Below are 22703 nucleotides of genomic sequence, written 5' to 3'. Positions count from 1 at the left end.
GGCACAGCAGCTGGAGGTGCAGGAGGGACCAAGGGCAGGAGGCCCTGGGCTGGCAGGTGAGGAGGGCAGTGGTGAACACTGCCTGCACGTCCAGGATGGAGCGACGCACGGACGTGGCTTCCCCTGGAACAAGAGGCACCAGGAAGGTAGCTGGACTCCAGTCATCTGGAAAGGAGCCTGCTGAAAAAGGATGGAAAAGGGGGTGCCAGAGAGGCGTGAACCTCAAGGGAATCCTGCTGGCAGCAGAAGCTTTGAGGGGAAGGGAGGATGATGCAAAAGGTCAGCCAGAGAGTTTACTGTCCACACGAGGGAACGACAAAGTACAGAGGTTCCCAGAGTCGAGGGGATCTCACTACAAAAGGATCACAAAGAGCTGGTACCTAGACACCCCTCATGACCACAAGCTGCCAGGAGACATGGACAAACAGCTCCGGATGAGCAAAAATCCTGTTCCCCTTCTCCAACTCCTCCCCCTGCACGGCCACTGTAGAAACTAAAACACGATGAATGGCTGAGGGGAGGTAGCAGGCAATCTTGTCACTGCTCAGAATGGCCACTCCCCTGCCCCCCTCCCCCGCCCCCCCCCCCCCCCCCGTAAAACTTAAATTCCAACCTTTCAGTCTGACTATCCGCCAGTTGCCTCCTGCCCCTTTATATTCCCTCCTTCCTGTTCCCATCCCCCAATTCCCAAGCAACCACTGATCTGCTTTGTGCCATTATAGACTACTTTACATTTTCTAGAGTGTTATATAAATGGAATCAAATACTGTGTACTCTTTCTTTTCTAGCTTCTTTCACGGAGCATAATTACTCCGAGATTCATCCCTCCTGTTGAGTGTATCACTAGTTCATTCCCATAGTGGTGCAGCCACTATGGAAAACAGTATGGAAGTTCCTCAAAAAAACTAAAAAACAGAATTGCCTTATGATCCAGCAATCACACTCCTGGCCATACAGTCAGACAAAACTATAATTTGAAAAGATACATGCACCCCAATGTTCACAGCAGCACTATTTACAATAGCCAAGACATGGAAGCAACCTAAATGTCTGAGAGATGAATGGATAAAGAAGATGTGGTGCAGAAATAACTAAATTTCCTTGTCAATTGCATTATTATGAACTTTCATCAAATCTTTAACCGTGGTCATTTTTAAGTCTTTTGTCATTTACAGACAGTTCTGTGTGTACTGTGATGCTTTTGCAAATATGTTCATATAAAAGGGTTTCATCTTCAAGGAATTCATGGAAAAGACTCTGACAAGTACAGGTTTCTGGTAACTGACTGTACTGCTGAACTGAATGAATAAGCATTTCCAGAACTCTAATGAAAAACTGATGAACTCATAAAAGTGCTAACAAAAGATCAAGATGAAAAAAAAAATTAATTACATGGGACTGAGTGAACTGATGAGGATGATTATAATTTTTGTGACTTTCTGTTTGAATTAAAAAAAAAAATTCCACAAGGACTCAGAGGCAAAGAATATACAAATCAATTTTTACTTTGGTAAAGGAGCTGTTACAGTGGAGGATTAATGGACTGAATGTCAATATTATGACACAGCATGAGTGTGTTTCGTGTTTGGTAACTGCAATCATTGTTGCTTTTGTTGTGGTCATCCATTTACAATGTTTGGTGTCAGTCTGTTTATCTCTTGTAAAAATAAAATACAGTGTGTGTATGTGGGAAAAAAAAAAGATCATGCAGCACACTTCTGTGGAAAAAAAAAAAAAAGATGTGGTGCATATATACGATGGAATATTACTCAACCATAACAAAGAATGAAATAATGCCATTTGCAGCTACATGGATGGACCTAGTGATTATCATACTAAGTGCAGTCAAAAAGAGAAAGACAAGTACCATATGATATCACTTATATGTGGAATCTAAAACATGACACAAATGAAATTTTCTACAAAACAGAAACAGATCATGGACCTAGAGAACAGACTCGTGGCTGCCAAGGGGAAGGGAGGGGAGGGGAGGGATGGATTGGGAGTTTGGGATTAGCATATGCAAACTATTATATATATATGTATAACTGAATCATTTTTGCTGTACACCAGAAACTAACACAACATTGTAAATCAACTATACTTCAATAAAATAAAATTAAAAAAAAAAAATAGTTCATTCCTTTTTACTGCTGACCAGTATTCCATCATAGGGATGTACCACAGTTCATTCACTCATGCACCTGTTAATGGATACTTGGGGTGTGTCCAGTTTGGGGCTATCATGAACAAAGCCACTATGACTACTCATGTCCAAGTCTAGGGAACAAATATTACCTACCCCACCTGCTAGTCCCCCACGTGCTCACGAAACCTGAGCTGGGGAGAGGGAAGAAGTAAGTAAATCGGAGAGTTGATATTTTGTTTTGAGCTGCAATGGACCTTTAGTAACAGTTCAAATACCCTGAAGTGTCCAGAAGGCTATGGGTTGTGCCAGGTGGAAGATGCTGTCCAGGGGAGAGATGCTGTCCTAGGCCACAGTGGGAAAACTAAAGCTGCTTCGTGATAGTAACTTGACGGGTGGCTCAAGGCAAGAAGGACCTGTCCATGTAGGAAGGCAGAGGAGGTATCTGTGAAGGAAGGAGATGAGTCATGAGGAGATAGCCTCTATGATATAAAGGGAAGGCCTCAGTGAACCTGGACTGCAGCAGCCAAAAGGGAGGAGGAGGGCAGCACACCCAAGAAACTCAGAGACATCCACTCACTCAGCCACACCCACAAAGCCCAACCCTCCAGGGTCTATGAGATGCTGTGATAACTCCTCCATCCACAGACTGAAAAAGGCTCTGAAGGAAACTTAGGTGAACAGACTTGGAGAGATGATGTGACTTGCCCAAGGCCACACAGACAGGACTAGACTTAACATCTCCTGATTCCTGCTCCAGTACACCCCCATCATGATAGTGCTGGCCTTCCCTTCAGAGACACTGTTAAGTGAGTGTATTCACGAAATACCAGATTCAAAATGACGATCCTAAAAGCAACAACCGCAGCACGTGCATTTAGTCTGTGGTTATGATCAGGACTACTGCTTTTCTCTAAGGTGTGGGTCACTAAATAAAGCCTGTTAGGAAACCGTCTGCTTCACTTCCAGTGAATGCCCTGAGCACTCATTCGTACACCAGGAGTGGGCGCTTCTGGTCCAGCCAGCTGACAGCACACCAGCGTCTTGGACCCCCATGGGCTTTATCACACTTCCTTGACAGGTACAAGAAACTCGTACATCACGACTTTTTGCATGACCTAGATTTTTCTGACCTGGAACTGAATCAATTTCAGGGCATACCTGAGGCTTCTGAAGGCTCAGAACTATAGCACCCATGTTTAAGTGACAAAGTTGCTCTTCCACATAGCAAGAAGGTCCTCTCAACAGACCCTGCCCAACTAACCCTGGCCACTGGAAGGGTGACATCTAACAAGACCCCCCAAGCAGCTGGAATACAGCTTAATGAAATCTATACCCAGTTTGTGTCTACTAAGCCTACTGGTTTGCTTACAGACTTCCTCTGCATCATTTGCTCATCAGGGCCCTGATCTAGTATAAAGTTCCTTAGGACTCACTGTACACATCCCATTAGCTTTTTTTTTTTTTTTTTAAGAACTTCATTTATTGCTTCTGTGCAATACAGATGCATCTCTTCATTTACTGCCATTCTTTAAATGGTCATTCCTGCTGTTTTCGCACAACTTCTTACCTTTTGACAAGGGAGGCAGAGTGCTGGAGGTTAAGAAGATACAGGCTGTGGGTGTAGCATACCCAGCAGGCAGTTCCAGCCATGGACCTGCAAGTTAATCACCCTCGCAGGTATTTTACTTTGTCCATGCAATGGAATGATCACCGCCCTCCCATGGTTATGGTAAAGATTATATTAGACAAGTTACGAAGAGTGAATATCTACTGAGTGAATGGTAAAAGGATCACCCAAACTATTTAAATTTGCTTTTCTTTTCAGTTGCCTAGTAGCAGAATTGAATATACATATATTTTAAATGCATACAAGCTATGTTTCCACTGTATTTTAAAAAACTGGCGGCTCACAGCAGCATTATTCACAATAATGCTGTGGAAACACCCCAAGTGTCCATTGACGGATGACTGGATAAACAAAATGTATATGCACACAACGGAATATTATTCAATTTTTAAATGGAAGGGAATTCTGACACATGGTACAACATGGAAATAAACCTTGAAGATGTTATGCTAAGTGAAATAGTCACAAAAGGACAAATACTATATAATGACATTTACATGAGGTACCTAGAACAGTCAGATACATAGAGACAGAAAGTAGAATGTGGTTACCAGGGACTGCGTGGAAGAGGGGATGCAGTTTCTCAAGATGAAAAAAGTTCTGGAGACAGACGGGGGTGATGCTTGCACAATAATGTGAATGTACTTAATGCCACTGAACTCTATAAATGATTAAACTCATCAACTTTATGTTGACGATTAAACTGGTAAGTTTTATGTTAGCTATATTTTACCATGATTTTAAGAAGTAAAAAGAAAAAAAAAAACTAGCTGTTTCAACCAAATGCTAATAAAGACATCTGAGCAACTAGTTACATGTGTATTCTACTGTGAAGCTTGTTTTCTTTTAGACTAATATGCTAAAATAGATCAGTTATTCTGGCACTTATTTTCAGTTGTATTTCATTTTATCAACCATATAATTTTACCTTGATTAAAACAGGTCTGCTGTAATGTTTCCCCATCAACATCTTTCCCCCCAAAAAGGTGAAAAGAAACACATGACCTAACATTACAAATTTTTTTTGGTAGCATATTTACCTCCCCTAACTGCTTCACTCAGATACACATAAAAATGTGTATTATTTTATAAATAAATACCTACTATCTGCGGAATGCAGAAGCCTTAGGTATGAGAAGTTGGACTAAGAAGAAAACTTAGTAGAAACAATCTACAAATAAAGTCAGAAAAGCCATGAAAAACAAATGTGGGAAAAATGACAACAGTAACTACACAAGAAACGCTTGTAGGGTGGGGAAGAAGAAGTATGAAAAAAGGGCACAGTTTCAGGCAATAATATGCAAGTCTTATAAATTCACTTTTAACATACTGCATTAAAGTCTGGCAAACCTTTTCTATTAAGGGCCAGAAAGTAAATATTTTCAGCTTTCAGGGCCTCCTTCTGTGGCAACTAGTTAAGTCTGCGGTGGCAGCTTGAAAGCAGCCACAGACAAGTAAACAAATGGGCGTGACCGTGGTCCAGCAAAACCCAATCTACAAAAGCAGGCAGCTGGCCAGATTTCGGCTGAGGGCAGTAGGCTGCCAACTACGGTTCTAGAGAATCAAAATAAATAAAAGGACAATCTGGAATAAGGTATAGTAACGCACGTGGACTAAAAAACCGTGGATTCATATTCTATCCCCCAATGAATCAGACCCATGCACAGAAGTTCAAATCTAAAATACCCCTTTCTTACCAAAGTTCTAATTGTAACCCCGAGAAGGGGTAAGAGGCTCAATGGGCTAAAAAGTTCCTAGTGGATTCCTCATTCCCACTAAAAATGGGATGATAGCCCACCTATATGAAAACATTCAGAATGCTTTTCTTTCTTAAAAAAAAAAAAAAAAAAAAAAAAATATATATATATATATATATATATATATATATTTCTTAGTACCCAGAAATGAGCTAACAAGAGTCCAATTCTTACTCTAAGGACCTCTAAGTTTTTTCACAGGTGATTCGCAAGATACAGAATAAAATCTGGGACCGCAACTACAAAGACGTATCACTTCAACAGAGGTTGGTTATTATCAACACCCCTAAGGAACGTATGAACCACCTATGAGACGCATAAATATCCAAAGGATACATATTTTAATGTAAAAACAAGAGAACAAGAAGCATGAAGAGCACACTTGTGTAAAAAAGAAAAACACACACACTCTCTCTCCCCCCACATTCTCACCTGTGTATACAAAGAAAGTTTTGGAAGGAAGCTCTCCTCACCTCTGAGAATTAGGATTCCAAGTTTTGAAATGTTCATGTTTTACTTTATGTTATTTTGTACTTTTACAATTTTACCATAAGCATGTATTACTTTTAGTATTAAGATTTTTATGTTGAGATTACAGTTAAAAGATTTATCACCTTCATTATTAAGAGTCCATTTGAGTACTAATATTTTTAACAAAAGAATATTCACTCAAAGGACTTCCACCATCTGTAAAGATCACCACATAAGAAGAATATTTATATACACAATCCAAGAGAGATGGTGTTTGTGGGTAAAATCTCACGGTAGAACAATACCTCAGCTCCACCCATCCACTTAGGCTCATCAGGAAACTCAGCACACAAAATATCTTCTGACTGATCAGTCCCCAAGACATGGTAGCAGAGCTTTTGGTGGAGATTGGTGGATGTTTCTGTGCCTAAAGGAATTAAAAATGTACACTGAAATGCAGCTGACAATTTTAAGAAAATCTATTCCTCCCATACTGTACAATGCTAGAAATATTTAAAAAGCTAAGTATCTGGTTGCAGGACTGTAGGATACAAGGTTAATATACAAAAGTTAATCACTTTCCTATATACTAACAATGAACAAGTGGAATTTGAATTTAAAAACACAGTACCATTTACATTAGCAGCCCCCAAAATGAAATACTTAGGTATAAATCTAATAAAATATGTATAAGGTCTATAGGAGAACTACAAAACTGATGAAAGAAATCAAAGAATAACTAAATAAATGGAAAGACATACTCAATATATTATGGACAGAAATACTCAATACTGTCAGGATGACTGTTCTTTTCAACTTAATCTACAGATGCAATGCAATTCCAATCAAAATCCCAGCAAGTTATTTTGTGGATATGGACAAACTGATCCTAAAGTTTATGTGGAGAGGCAAAAAACCCAGAAGAGCCAACACAAAACTGAAGGAAGAAAACAAAGGTGGAGAACTGACACTACCTGACTTCAAGATTTATTATAAATAATCAAGACAGTGTGGCATTAGCAAAATAGACAAATAGATCAAGGGAACAGAGTAGAGAGCCCAGAAACAGACCCACATAAATACAGTCAACTGATCTTTGATAAAGGAACAAAGGCAATACAATGTAGAAAAGACAGTCTTTTCAACAAATGGTTCTGGAACAACTGGGCAACCTCATGCAAAAAATGAATCAAGACACAGACCTTATACACTTCACAAAAATTAACCCAAAATGGATCACAGACCTAAAAATGTAAATGCAATTATAAAACTCCTAGAAGATAACACAGGAGAAAATCTAGATGACCTTGGATTTGGCGATGACTTTTTAGATACAACACCGAAAGCATAATCCATGAAAGAAGTAACTGATAAGCCAAACATCATTAAAATTAAAACCTTCTGTTCCACGAAAAGACACTGTCAAGAGAATGAAAAGACAAGCAAATATTTGATAAAGGACTGTTATCCAAAATATACAAAGAACTTTTAAAACTCAACAATAAGAAAATGAAGAACCCAATTAAAAAAATGGGCCAGAGATCTTAACAGATCTTAACCTCACCAAAGAAGAAATATGAATGGAAAATAAGCATGTGAAAAGATGCTCCTCAGCATATGTCATCAAGGAACTGCAAATTAAAGCAATGAGATACCACTACACACCTGTTAGAATGGCCAAAACCCAGAACACTCAAAACACCAAATGCTGGCCAAGATGTGGAACAACAGGAACTCTCATTCATTGCTGGTGGGAATGCAAATGGTACAGCCACTTTGGAAGACAGTTTGGCAGTTTCCTAGAAAACTAAACATACTGTTATGATACAGGAACTGTGCTCCTTGGTATTTACCCAAATGAGTTGAAAACTGACATCCACACAAAAAGCTGTACACGGATGTTAACAGCAGCTTTATTCATAATTGCCAAAACTTGGAAGCCACCAAGATGTCCTTCAGAGGTGAATGGATAAACAAACTATAGTACATCTAGACAAGGGGATATTATTTAATGCTAAAATGATGTTTTTTAGTGTTTTTATCAAGCCATAGAAACGAAACACATGGAAAAAACTTAAATGCACATTACTAAGTGAAAGAAGCCAATTTGAAAGGCTATGTACTGTATGATTCCAACTACATGACATTCTGGAAAAGGCAAAGCTATAGAGATAGTAAAAAAGATCAGTGGTTGCCAGGGGCTGGCAGGGGAGGGAAGGATGTATAGGTGGAACACAGGATTATTAAGGCAGTGAAAACACTCTATGATACTACAATGGTAGATATATATCATTATATGTTTGCCCAAACCCACGGAATGTACAACACCATGAGTGAACTCTAATGTAAACTGTGGATTTGGGGTGATTATGATGTGTCCGTGCAGGCTCATCTCCCGTACCCTCTGGTGGGGATGCTGATAATGGGGGAGGCTATGCATGTGTGAGGGGCAGAGGGTGTATGGGAAATCTTGGTACCTTATGCTCAGTTTTGCTGTGAACCTGAAACTGCTCTCAAAGATTAAATCTATTACAAAAAAAGAGAGAGAGTTAAGTATCAGTTGGGTATCACCCTGGAAATAATCACATATATTTGCTGATTTTGGAGGCTGATTTTCTTCAATGAAGAAAAAAAGGAAGATAATACCATAACATTAAAAAAAAAAAAAGCTTTACTTGGTGATTTTCCATGGGTTTTCCAGGAACACTGGTAACAAGCACATAGCCAGCATTGCTTAGCCTCATTCATAAGTCCTTCCACCACACAACCTGAAAGGTTGTTGAGGTCTTCCGAACAAAAGGACAGCAAAATTACAGCTGGGAGAAGATGCTGGCTTTCTTAAATCAACCACAATTACTAATTATTACTATTTCTGCCAATGGAAATTAAGGCTAAATAATAATTTCCATGCCTTTCACAAGTTAACTTAATAACACTGTTCTCTAACAAGAAACGGCCAGTTATATACTTTTTTGGTCTCCTAGAACTTGGAAACAGCCAACATTTTCTAACTCAGCAGCACTCTTAATACAGGCAGCTAATTCAGTGTACAGAGCACACAGGTCTTTCTTTAGCCAACATCCTTGAATAAAAAGCCTACTCTTAGCTCCTCTTGTAGTTCATTGGTGAACTAAGAAAAAGGTACTACAGTAATCTAATCAAAGGCAGCAAAAGCTATTGATAAATGCAGCTGAAAGAGATGAAAAGCATTATAGCCTTATTCCCAATTCAACTGGGGGGAAAAGAGAAAAGAAAGCCTATCTAAAGATGACAAAGATACAGCAATTCATGATAAGGGGACAGCATGTGCAGGAGAAAGCACTGGACTAGCCGTGCTTCCTGCCAGCTCTAGGCCCTGCAACAAGTAACTGAGACTCTGCACCCCAGCTCCAAATCTCTAGCAAAGGGAATGGTAACCCACCTGTAAAGATCAACCAAGACAACATGAAAATGCTGTACACCACATGGAAATATGGAGTAGCATAAAGAAGATGATGTCGACAGCTTGTACCAGCAAGGTACAAGCTACAGGGCCCTTCTTGCCTGGGAAGGTGACAGGTGACAGGTGAAGGGGAAAAGAAAGAGTGACCACTTGCACACAATAGGATCTTTGCGCAATTGAAGCGGAGAACAAAGGTGTGTCCTGGAAGTTAACAAGGACAAAAGTGTCAAGACGAGTGTGACCAACAGGTGACCTGTAACTTCTGAGCAGAGAAAGAGATGTGATTCCTGCAAAATTTTATCATCACTCAACATCATTAAATAAGTTGGTTTTGTTAAAAAAAATCCATCTTCTCCATGATCCCCTTGGGAGAAAGAATGCGTCTGTGAAGAATGGACAGCAATAAAAATGGCCCCAATTTTTCACAGTTCCCTGTATCTCTCTCCCAACCCCTTGAAAAGCAGTTGGTCCTGTGACTTGCTTTGGCCAAAAGAATGCAGTGAAGTGATGTTCCAATAGAAAGCCCAGGCATCAAAGAAGTCATGCCTTTCAGCTCTCCCCCTTGGAATCCTGCTGAGCTGCCATGTGAACAAGCCTGGACTGGCCTGCTAGAGAATGAGACACCACATGGAGCAGAATTGACGTCCCAGACATGTGAAAAAGTCACGCTAAGATCAGTCAACTGACCAGCAGGTCATCACAGATACATGATAGAATTCAGCTAAGCCCAGAAGAACTGCCTGGCCAACCTGCAGACTCACAGCGAAAATAAATGGTCGTTATTCTGAACCACAAAGTTTTGGCAGGACCTGTTACACAACTATGCTAACAGATACAACGTCCTTCGAGGAAACATGATTCTAGACCAAGCAAACTCTATGTAGGGTTTAGCTTCTTTCTTTAAGTCATGTGAAGTCACAGTTCATTTCATGAAAAAGGTGCTTCATCTGAAGTCTCAACCTACCATCACTTTTCCCATCCTGTTGTGGGTATGCGTTGTAGAACATTCCCTTCCCATCGTGGGTCCAGGCCATACAGCTGAACTTGACTCTTTCGAGCACATCTGGAAGCTCTTTGGCACCATCGACTTTCATGAACTTGATCGTCACCCAATCTGAGCCACTGGCACTCAGACCATAGGCAAAATATTCACCATCTTCACTGAATGCATAGCCTAAGGGACACATGAGAAATTGTCAAATGGTGAACATGGGGACACAACTCCCAGCCTTGCCCACTGCCCACTGTGCTGTCTGACAAAGCTCTCTGTCACACATGGAAGCAGAATATGGCAACAGGAGGAGCACGCAATTGGTTGTGAGGAATTCTGGGGGCTCACCCAGGTCTCCCAGGAATTTGCCTTATGACCTTGGACAAGTTTCTTAACCTTTCCAGGCCTTAGTTTCTTCATCTGTAAAATGAAGTAATAGATTATATGACCACTAAGATGCTTCCATTTAAAACTTTTCTATAATTCAATAAGCAGTTCATTTAAAAGCAGAGCTCACCTAGGACTTTCAGCATATTTTATTTATACTTGGAAGGAGGGGGAAAAGGAGTAAGGAAACTGCTTTTAGAGTAATGACTGAATGTAACAGAACTAAACTGGAGCCATTACATAATTTTTGGAATGGACTCCAAACTACCTGAAATCCCTCTTTACAACCTCGTTTTCTGAGCATTGCTGGCACTCCAGGATTAATGTCCACACCATCCGACAACTAAAAGCCCAGGTAAATGAAGCCTGATGGTTTGCAATAAAGACTCATGCCGTGCACATTCCAAAAGTGACTGTGAAAAAGTAAGGAAAGCAACACCACTGATGGACTAACGCACTGTCCCCCATTCTTTGGGGCCATCACAGACAGAATGTTCTAACCACTGTGGAATGTTTCTTGACAAATATTTATATGTTTCTATTAGCTTTATGGTTATAAGGAATGTGTAGTGTTTGGTACCAGATACTGACACCAGAGATTTCCTCTTATGATGTCTGTTAAACTTCACTGGGGGTTAAAAATTATCCTAAGAAACCCAACTATTTTCACGGGTTTCCTACTATTTTACATGGAACTTCTACTAGTGAAAAATAAGGTTAAAATTTCATAAAACCTTCTTAATAATCACTTATAATTCCTATAAAGTATCCAGGCTCAAATGTATATAAACGCAGAGAAGAGTCAAGAATGTGACGAGGAGTAAATATTCACTTTTTACTCTATATAAATTATATATAATTTAAAAATTTTCAGGAAAAATGTAAATAAAACACTTTGACTTGAAATATATGTTTAAAAAATCATATACTATCAAAAGAATCTGAATGTCTACCTATACTGTGACTTCCCTATAATATCATTTTCAGAAAACTCAAAGACTGAGACCAAGTCCCATGTCTAATTTACCTTGTCATCCATCAGGGTCCATACATGAAAAGCATTACATAAAAACGTTACTGGAATGAATTATCAAAGTGAGAGGTGAGACCCCATTATAATGAAGTCCTCTGGATGAGTTGCAAGATAGACCTTGGTTAAAATGAAATAAACTTCTATTTAGGGTATATTACTGCACAGAATCAGTGTATTAAATTCACTCACAACTGGTCTTCATTTCCAAGATCAAATTCATGGAAGAATACTCACAATAAGCTGGCTGGCATCTTATTTCCAATACTGATTACTCTCAATACTAATGAGATTAAAGATCATCGTGTACATACACAGCCTATTGGGGGAGAGGAGGAGGGAAGCACTAAATGACTGAATGACTTTATAAAAGGGTCTTCTCACACAGATCTGCTGGAACAGGCCTCTTTAATTCCTACCTAATCAGTTACAGGACTTCAGCATTCCAACTGCTCAATTCTGTAGGGCTGAACCTACACTTATGCTTTTTCTACAAAACACAAGATGCTACAGAGGAAATGCTGAGCCAATTTAACTAAAAACATCTAGAATACTAGCCAGAGATGATTCTCAGAGTGTACAATTTTTAAACCACAGGACCAGAGTGTAGACAACTTCCTTACCCTAGAAGTGGTGCTTATGGTACAAACCTGGGGTAATCTCATGGCCCGTAGAGGAGGTTATCTCGGGGGAAGTTATTTCGGAGACATACGGCAAGTGCATACATATTTTTGCATACAGCAAAACTTATTTATTCAGCTTTTAAACTTGCATCCTCACGGGACAAGGTACCAAGTTGTCTAATTTCTACAAGACTGTGTTTTATACTTTTTATTCTAACATGCTAACAATTAACTAAATTTGAAAACATCACTTTTTCCCCTCAAGGAAGCAGATTTCATAAATATTCTTTCCTGTTTTATATTTATAGTTAAAACATTCTTTGTACAACTTAAATTTCTTACAGAAGAGAATTAATTTTTTTCCAAACATAGACAGGTCTCAGAGAAGCTACAGAAAGTGATGATGATACTTCAAGATCCCAGAAGCCCTAGAAGCTAATTTAGGTCCAGTGTGAACTATTCTCTAGTCCTGCTTCATGCCATCAGAAGGAGATGTGACTACCCATGTGTACTGAATTTACCGTGCATAAATCAGCTTTCCTGACACTGCGTGTGCGTCTGTTCTACAATACGGTCCACACTCTGTCTGGTCTTTCAGAGCTGCGAGCGAGGGCCCCGGGACTCCCGTGGGCCTGGCTGTGTAGCCCTCACCTCGGAGCGCCACTGTGCCGTCATCGGAGAGTATGTTGGGGTCAAGGAACACTCTGGCTTCACCCTCTAAGGAATCCTGTACATATAATACTCGTTGGTTCTGCAAACCTGTATTGTAAAAATAGAAATACCTGGGGGACAGAGATGGTCTTTATTCAGCTATGGAGTTTTCTATTTGTGGAGTAAAACCAAATACATACAAACAAATAGAAAAAGGAAAACAACATACAAAGGTACAACTGCAAACAGGCCGTGCCAGGGACATGGGGACTAGAGAGGAAAGTCCCACCATCTCCCTGTAGCTAGAGTTTGTTCCCTGAATTGCTTTAGGAATTCAAATAATATATTGTAATTCTACACATTAGCTAAATAAAGCCTGCTTTATTTCCTAAAATGAAAACGGATATTCAAATAAAGCAGTAACTTTTTCTTTTCAATGGAGAAGACAGCAGATTTGCTAAAATGAAGTGCTGGTTCCCATCCCTAGCCAGGGTGCTAGGGTAGGGGGTGGGCAAACCTTTTCTGTAACGAGCAAGACTGCAAATTAATTAAGCTTTGTGCACCATACAGACTCTGATGCTACTACTCAGTTCTGCAGTTGTTGTACAAAAGCAGCCCTGAATAACACACAAACAATGGGCATGGCTGTGTGCCATTTAAACTTTATTTACAAAACAGCGGGTAGATAGGGCTTGGCATGCAGATCATACTTTGCTGATCTCTATGAAAGTGAAGTCTAACAAACTCTAAAGTAAATTTGTGGTAGTGGTTCCAAAGAGAGTTAAAAAGCAAACAAGAGACTATGTTTTAAGTGGGTGTCAGAGGGCAAGGAACAAGAGAGGTGAATTAATGGGTGCTGCATCCTGGCCCATTTCCATTCCTGGATGGAAGAAATGCATATAATAAAGTCTTTTCAAGTAGTATAAGCTAAAGAGAATTAATTTCAGAGGCAAACAAATCTCCATTGCTGTCTATGAATCCTGCTATCTCACCAATTACTAGCCACAAGACAACAATCATTTCCTACAATCTAGATTTCGTCCTAGGACACATCTCTGCTAAATTTCTTAGTCCTTCTTTTAAGAATTGGTCAACAGACCAAAAAATATTATTCTCATATTCCAGCACAGAAATGAATTGATTTTATAATGAATTAAGTTTATAAACTGATAAGTTATTCAGAATTTGTACTGTAAAATTTAAGAACGTATTAGATCAGAAAAGTAAAAAGAAAATTAAATGAAAGCAACTTCACATACCTTTTCCCTTTCTTGAAGTGGCAGCTATACTTGGGATAGTCATACAATTCAGTCATTCTCTCTTTGTATAAACCTCTGATAGGACACTGCTCAAGAAATGGCACAGTAATCTTGTTCTGGGCCTCCACAAAAGCCTGGAGAGAAAATTTAAATGAACAAAGCAAGTCAGACATAAAATTTTCCATGGGGAGTGTTATCCATTAATATGTATCAGCAAGATTCAGCAATTTTACTCCTGGGACTATATCCTAAGGAAACAAAAACACTATGTCGAAGAGATATCTGCACCCCCGTGCTCACAGCAGCATTATTTACAATAGTCACGACATGGAAACAACCTAAGTGTCCACTGATGGATGAATGAGTAAAGAAAAGGTGTGGAATATATACAGACAATCAAATATTATTCAGTCATAAAAAAGTAGGAAATTCTGCCATTTGGGACAATATGGATGGACCTTGAGGACATTATGTTAAGTTGAATGGAGAAAGACGAATACTGTATGATCTCACTCATATGTGGATTCTTAAAATATAAAACAAAACAAAAGCCCCAAACTCATAGAAAAATCAAATCTGTGGTTACCAGAGGCAGGGGATAAAGGAAGTAGAACTGGATGAAGGTGGTCAAAAGACACAAACTTCCAGTTACAAGATAAATAAGTACTAGAGATGTAATGCACAACATGATGACTACAATTCACACTGTTATATGATATATATGAAAGTTGTTAAAAGAGAAAAATCCTAAGAGTTCTAATCACAAGGAAAAAAATATTTGTTTTTCTTTCTTTTGATATCTGTAGGAGACGACGGATGTCAACTAAACTTGTCCTGGTAATCATTTCATGATACACATAAGTCAAATCATTATGCTCTACACTTAAACTTATACAGTGCTGTTCATCAATTATATCTCAATGAAACCGGGAAAAAAAAGATTTAAAAAATGTATCAGTGAAAGCATATTTTCCCTCAATAAATAACAATAACTAATACTTCCATGGCACTAAGTATGCACCAAGCAGGTATTAACTCATTTAGGACTCATAATCCTATAGAGAAGGTTCTGTTTTAGCCCAGCTTTCTGGATGGGGAGACTGAGTCTTAGAGTGGTCAAAAAGGTGCCGAACGTCACGCAGCTGCAAAGTGGCAGAGCCGGCTCCTGAATCTACGCTCTAACCAAGCACAGTATCAGCTACTCAGATCACGCACTGTCAAGAAACTACACTCATCCTGTGCAAGGCTCCAGGCCTCTTAGCAGCTGGTGAGCCCCAAACATCAGAGTTAAAGAAACCAAGTTAGAGATACCTAGGTACTATTTTATCAACTTTTTTTTTGGCCGCATTGGGTCTTCGTTGCTGCGCACGGGCTTTCTCTAGTTGCGGTGAGCGGGGGCTACTCTTCGTTGCAGTGCACGGGCTTCTCATTGCGGTGGCTTCTCTTGTTGGGGAGCAGGAGCTCTAGGCGCGTGGGCTTCAGTAGTTGCAGCACGCGGGCTCAGTGGTTGTGGCTTGCGGGCTCTAGAGCGCAGTCTCAGTAGTTGTGGCTCACGGGCCTAGTTGCTCCGCAGCATGTGGGATCTTCCCGGACCAGGGCTCGAACCCGTGTCCCTGCATTGGCAGGCGGATTCCTAACCACTGCACTGCCAGGGAAGTCCCATATCAATTCTGTTTTTGACAATCTTTCTGAGACCTACTACCCTTGTCAACTCCAGAGAACTTTGCTAAATGTTGAAACTAAAGAATATTTAAAACTAAATTGGAAAGTGAATTGAATAAGTATGTCAACAATAATGGTTTATAAGATGAGCAAGAGATGGCCTGCAGGCCATCAGGAGACCCTGGCAGCAAAAGCAGGGGAAGGAGCAGTTTCTACAACAGATCAGTTGTATGCAAGCATAACCTATTTATAACTAAGCAGTTAGAAAGTTTATAATACTATAAAAACTTGGCTTCATAATAATTCACATCTGGCTATTAGAAATGAAACAAGAATAAATGTATCAGCTCTAAATTCAATCGAAGGTTTAATCAGATGTCTATACAAAGGTAAACCCTTTTGATAGGAGAAAACTTCAGGAAATTAACAACTTACTATATTTGGAATGGCAGGCAAAAATGCGTTATTATCAGAGTTCATCCAGATCTAAGGGCCGACCCCAGCTCCAAGCGGTCTCTAAACGGTCTCTCCTGCACAAACCACTGACCCCACCCTGGAGAACCACAATTCTGTGCTGAGAGAAAGCTGTTCTAAAACTCGAAGTTTACAATGCACTTGAAAACAAGTGAGAAAGAGTGTGAGGTATGAGTACAATGATGAATAACAGCTTTGCAAGAGGATCAATTCAAGAGAAATAAAACTGTTATGGGTCACATTTCTTATTTCATTCAAACAGAAAATAAAACTGACTGAGTCCCACAGAAATACAACTCCAACTGCTTATCACGAGGGATTGGCAAACCTCGCCCTGGCCTGCTTTCCTATGGCACTCGAGCTTAGAATAGTTTTTATATTTTTAACTGTTGGGCAGGTGGTGGGGGGGGGAGGGGGGGAGGGGCGGACTGCAAATCCAGCAGTGACCTAGGTGGCTCACATCTACAATATTTCCTGTGTGGCCCTTCACAGGAAAAGTTTGCTGACCCCACTCTATCTCACTAAAAAGTGTCAACAAGGAGATTAACTCTTGTTTTTTAGTTACAAAATCAATGCACAGCTGCGAAGCCACGCGGGGGCAGCGTTCTGGAGATTGCTAAGCGTGTGCAAGAGCATCACCTGATTTCATGGGCGAAGCAAACGCCAGGCCTCCTTTACAGACGTGGAAAGGGAGGCAGGTGGTACCGAAGGCACTCGGCCAGCGCCACACAGCGAGTGAGCGATACTGCTGAAGCGGAATCATGTTCTTCCAGTCACTGTAACAGTGACCGAGGCCGACTCCTTGCCTGATACTGGATGTGGAGACAAAGCAGACCCGCTGGGGAGAAGGCAGACAGCCTGGGCTTCCTCTGATCTCCTCCCGCTTGGGCTGGGCTCAGCAGGGCAGGCCCATCAGGGTGCTGGAGTGTCGACAAGGATTTAATATGAACCTAGTGTGCGTCAGTGCCGATCCTGGCATGGTGGGTGGAGGGGTGAGAAATCCAAGACAAGACCCCTGCCATCGTGGAGCGAACATTCTACCAGGGGAGACAAAACACAAGCCAGAGGGTTGCAGAGAACAGTAGTCCTAAGGACGCACGCAGGGTAGCCGTGGGGCGAAGCTGCTACTCAAAGTAGCATCCACGACGCGCGCTGCCCCTGAACCGCTACTGCCAGCCCACGGTGAGCGCAGGGACTGGGAGGGGTCGCCACAGCAATGTGGCGCTACTGCGACACCTTCGTTACCTTTCACAAAAATATAAAGCCCCCATGGAAATTTGAAAACCATCATTCACCACCAATCCTGGGCAACACTGGGATTGGGAGTGTCCTTACTTCTAGCAGGATGGCCAGGGAGGCTCTTCTGAGGCTCTGAATTGAGATCTGATAGGCAAGAGGGAGCAGCTCTGTAAAGACGGGAAGAGCGTTCCAGGCCAAGGCCACTGCAGGTGCCGGGCCCTGGGCGGAGGAGCTTGGCAGGTGAGAAGAAGAGTAGGGAGGTCAGGGAGGCTGGGGATGAGTGAGAGAGACTGAGACCCAGGCAGGAGCTAGATCACGTGGGCCCTGGTGGGCAGATGTGAAGTTTGAATCTTCATTCCAAATGCAAACAAGCTATGACTGGGCGAGGAGACGGTTACATAGTCTGGTTCACCTTTTCAAAGGACTACTCTTGCTCTGGGTGGAAAACAGACTATAGGGCAGCAAAAGCAGAAACAGGGAAGCCGGCTAGGAAGCCGGGGCAGTGGTCCAGTGAGAGACAAGGCCAAGTGGAATAGCTGGTCTCTAAAGGAGCAGGAACGACCATTGTAACGGGAGTAGGGACAGAGGAGATGGGCACAGCGCATGCTCACATCTAGATTTGATGGCTATTTCCCAGAAGGGCCTCACCAGAACATTCTGGCTACTTAGGGCTCCCACCCTGAGACCCCAGCACACTGAGGGTCTTGGCTGGCCCCTTCCCCTTCCATTGGGGGTCCTCTGAGGAGGGAGCCCTGCAGACTTCGTTTCCCTAATCCTTCTGATTTGTATTTGTACGAGGCTGCATCTAGGCCTTATACCCTGGCTCTTGGAGGACCACGGCGGGTCCATCAGTCATAGATCCTCAGTTCATTTTCCCTGGAAAGGTGGAACTGCACCCTCCCATGGTTTCTCTATCTTGCTTTGCTTCTCAGGTACAGTTACAACTGCTGCAGCAGAACCCATCTCACACTAAGGCAGGCACACTGGCTTTTCTCATTTAAAATGTTCAGAAAACCATTAAGCCAGCCATAAGAATGCTACTAAGTAACTAAGCTCATTATATACAATCTTGCTACCTCTCACCCACAAGTGTTAGTCAATTACTTTAACTAGAGCAATATTTAAAGACTGCACCCTTCCAACTCCAGTATCTAGATGCAAACAATGTTCAAGTTCTTAAAAGTCTAAGTTCTGTCATAATGTACATATTTATAATTTGGGCAAGTCCTTTTCATGAAGGCGGGGACAAATTTTCTGTAAAGGGGTTTTGTGAAATGCAGGGTTCCAAAGAATGCCAGTAATGCCTTCTTGGTCATTTATGGATTTAATAGTCTGGCTTCTGGGTCTGAAAATTAGAACAAATTTGGGGGAAAGGGAGAAGAGGTATAAGGATAAAGAAAAGAAAAACTGGAGGAATTGCAGAATGGTAAAGAAGCAGGGTGAGGAGAATGAAATTATCCTTGTCCCTCATGAGTCTCAGCATCGAAAGTCACACTCCAGGATATTATTAAAATCACTGAAACCTGAAAGCCCATGAAATGACACCAGCAGCTGAGCCTTTAAAGAGGATCACCAGTTTAGAGTTTAGAGCTATGGATGAGTCTGAAAATATTTTTCTAAGAACAGCTGCTCAAAGCTAAGAAATCCAATTCACATTTCATTTTGCCTTGACTATAAGAAACCTTCAAAGCGAAGTTTCAGTTATGCAAGACGATTAAATCCGAGAGCTCTGCTGTGTAACACTGTGCCTGTAGTTAACGATGTCATACCGTACACATTAACGTGTTAAACGCTGTTCAGAGGGCAGATCTCATGTTGAACGTTCTTACCATAATCTACAAAAAACAACCACAACAACAACAACAAAAAAACAAAGCTACCTGGCAAAGGGTGGCTCAGTTTGGGAGCTGGAGATGCCTTTACCTTCACTGTCTTCAGAAAGAATTTTTTTCAAGTTGTCCTCATATGTACTACGCTTTAATCCACAAAATATCTCAAGTCCTTTTACAAGCACAATTTTTACATATAGGAATAAAAAGGATGCATACAGCTACTCATTAAATAGATATGTAATCAGAACATCACGACGGGCAACATAGGATTAAACAGATGAATCACATGGGTAAAGATAAGAGCTACAGGAGAACAAATGAAGGGGAAACTACTTCTGGGATAGGGTGGCATAGGCCTTGGGGAGTGGGGCAGGCAGGCAGTCCAATGCCCAGGAGGGACTTCCAGGTGGGAGACCCACTCCAGCATGGGTACCACCCAGGTGAAACGAGGGATGGTGCTATCTACAACCCACAAACTTGGAGGAGTTTCTGTTGTAAATTATATGTAGGTGTGCGTACATATATTATTTATTTAAATATATAGATAAACACACACACAAAGACACGCACATATGAATGAGCTGGTTAAAGCAACTGGTTGGTGCCACAGCACGGCCTGGCAGAAAACCCCGATCGTAGTCATGTGTGAAGGGCTGAGAGCATCCTGGAGGCCAGAGGAGGAAGCACACCTGGACCCCCTCTCCCTGCTGGGAGTGTAGCAGAATTCGGAAACGACTCTCCAAAGTGCAGGGATATGCCCATAAATGAGAAGGCAAGAGGCGGCAAAGCTCACCCCAGAGGCTGCAGGAGGACCCAGGGCCAGGAGGGCTGGACGGTCACATGGAAAACCGGAGGCATGCCAAACAGAGAATGAGAGGTAGCTGCTTCAGGAGACAGCTTTAGAAACGGAGACTATGGAGGAATGGGGTAACGGACAAGACAGATTTAGGAACCTACACCCAAAAGAGAGAAGAGTGCCCCTTATTTTCCAGTGCGCTCCAAACTCTCAAACATTAGCAGTCCATCAGACGACAAAGAAAAGCTTGCTAGGGTCACGGTTGTAACTACAATGCCATTACCTCAACCCAGAGAGGGGCCTTTCTCTTCCTGGTCCCACAAACCCCTACAAACCCCAAGGACGAGCCATGTCAAATCCAACAGGCGAGAGCCCAAAACCCATGGGGCTTGTCTTTTAACATTAAAAGCCCAGAGTGGGTCCCTCTCTTCTCTCTGGGACCATCTGCTCTCAGGTCAGGAAGGCTCCCACTGAGCTTCCCGCTGCATGTGGGAACAGACCAGGTGGGGCCTTCCAGAAGCCCTGCCAGGCCTCTTTCCACCTTCTCTGCCTGTCCCCCTGAAGGCAAATCAACTTGTTCCCTCACTGGGCTAGTTACTGTCAATCAAGGGGGAAGGAAACAGAAAGTCTCATTTCGACCTTAGATTCAAGCCTTGTTCTCAAATCTCGCCATTACCAGGGAGCCCATTCAAAGTTGGAACACTAACCCTTTTTGGCTCCGTTCTTCGGTGTACACACTACTGACCAGAAGCCTGGCAAGGACAGAGGTGATCTGCACATCAAATCCAAACCTAACTAAAAATCCAACCAGGAAGAAGTTAAACACGTACAAATCCTCTCTTGAATAATTCTTGTATCAATGAGGCAATCCAAACTATAACAAGAATATTTGAAAAAAAAGAAAAACAAAAACATTAAGAATTAAAGTTCTTAGGCAAATCAAAACTACAATGAGGTATCACCTCACACCGGTCAGAATGGCCATCATCAAAAAATCTACAAACAATAAATGCTGCAGAGGATGTGGAGAAAAGGGAACCCTCTTGCACTGTTGGTGGGAATGTAAATTGATACAGCCACTATGGGGAACAGTATGGAGGTTCCTTAAAAACTAAAAATACGACCCAGCGATCCCACTACTGGGCATATACCCTGAGAAAACCATAATTCAAAAAGAGTCATGTACCACAATGTTCATTGCAGCACTATTTACAATAGCCAGGACATGGAAGCAACCTAAGTGTCCATCAACGGACGAATGGATAAAGAAGATGTGGCACATATATACAATGGAATATTACTCAGCCATAAAAGGAAACGAAATTGAGTTATTTGTAGTGAGGTGGATGGACCTAGAGTCTGTCATACAGAGTGAAGTAAGTCAGAAAGAGAAAAACAAATACCGTATGTTAACACATATATATGGAATCTAAAAAGAAAATGGTTCTGAAGAACCTAGGGGCAGGACAGGAATAAAGATGCAGATGTAGAGAATGGACTTGAGGACACGGGGAAGGGGAAGGGTAAGCTGGGACGAAGTGAGAGAGTGGTATGGACATATATACACTACCAAATGTAAAATAGATAGCTAGTGGGAAGCAGCCGCATAGCACAGGGAGATCAGCTCGGTGGTTTGTGACCACCTAGAGGGGTGGGATAGGGAGGGTGGGAGGGAGACGCAAGAGGGAGGAGATAAGGGGATATATGTATATGTATAGCTGATTCACTTTGTTATACTGCAGAAACTAACACACCATTGTAAAGCAACTATACTCCAATAAAGATGTTAAAAAAAAAAAAAGAATTAAAGTTCTTAGAATGTGGTAAAAACACTTCGAGCTGACATCTGTTTCGTTTCGGTACCTTTAGGAAGCCCCGCTGATAGACTGGGGGTGGGGTGGCTGAGGTGTGACCTCTGCTAGCCATCAGAGTCCCCCTCCCCGAGATGCAGGGATTGAGTCAGAGCCGGGCAGGACATCCGTGCAGGATGAGGCTCGAGGTTGATCTAAGGGCTTGTTTCATGACTCCCACGCACATCGGGGCAGCTGACCTGATCTAGTCCACAGTACGGATTCAGGAGCGTACCTGGAACAGGCTCGGGGGACGGTGTTGGTGCCTGAGTGTGCCATGTGCTGAAGGACAGCGCCCACACTGTGATTGACGAGGTACATCTGGCCCAGGGGAGGTGCTCTGCACCCAAATAAAGAGGCTGGGCCTGGAAAATGAGTTACAACTTCAGGAAGTTTGGGGTTTACCCTCTCTCTTGATCAGATTTTATCATTTCCGGGTGCCGGCAGCTTACACTAAATGTCA

General features: G+C 41.8%; 1 protein-coding gene across 1 annotated transcript in view; it reads right to left on the bottom strand.

Annotated features, from left to right (window-relative positions):
• Positions 1 to 22703, bottom strand: part of PREP (prolyl endopeptidase) — a 137521-nt gene that overhangs the window by 97157 nt on the left and 17661 nt on the right. Inside the window, exons 3-6 of the mRNA XM_068551380.1 lie at positions 14388 to 14521; positions 13129 to 13259; positions 10411 to 10620; positions 6310 to 6431 (exon numbers count right to left, since the gene is read on the bottom strand). Coding sequence (XP_068407481.1) covers positions 6310 to 6431; positions 10411 to 10620; positions 13129 to 13259; positions 14388 to 14521 — 597 coding nt within the window. The remainder of the gene's footprint in view (positions 1 to 6309; positions 6432 to 10410; positions 10621 to 13128; positions 13260 to 14387; positions 14522 to 22703) is intronic.

This window comes from Eschrichtius robustus, chromosome 9 (genome assembly GCF_028021215.1).
Source record: "Eschrichtius robustus isolate mEscRob2 chromosome 9, mEscRob2.pri, whole genome shotgun sequence".
NCBI lineage: Eukaryota > Metazoa > Chordata > Mammalia > Artiodactyla > Eschrichtiidae > Eschrichtius > Eschrichtius robustus.
This window is presented reverse-complemented; position numbering and strand designations above follow the sequence as displayed.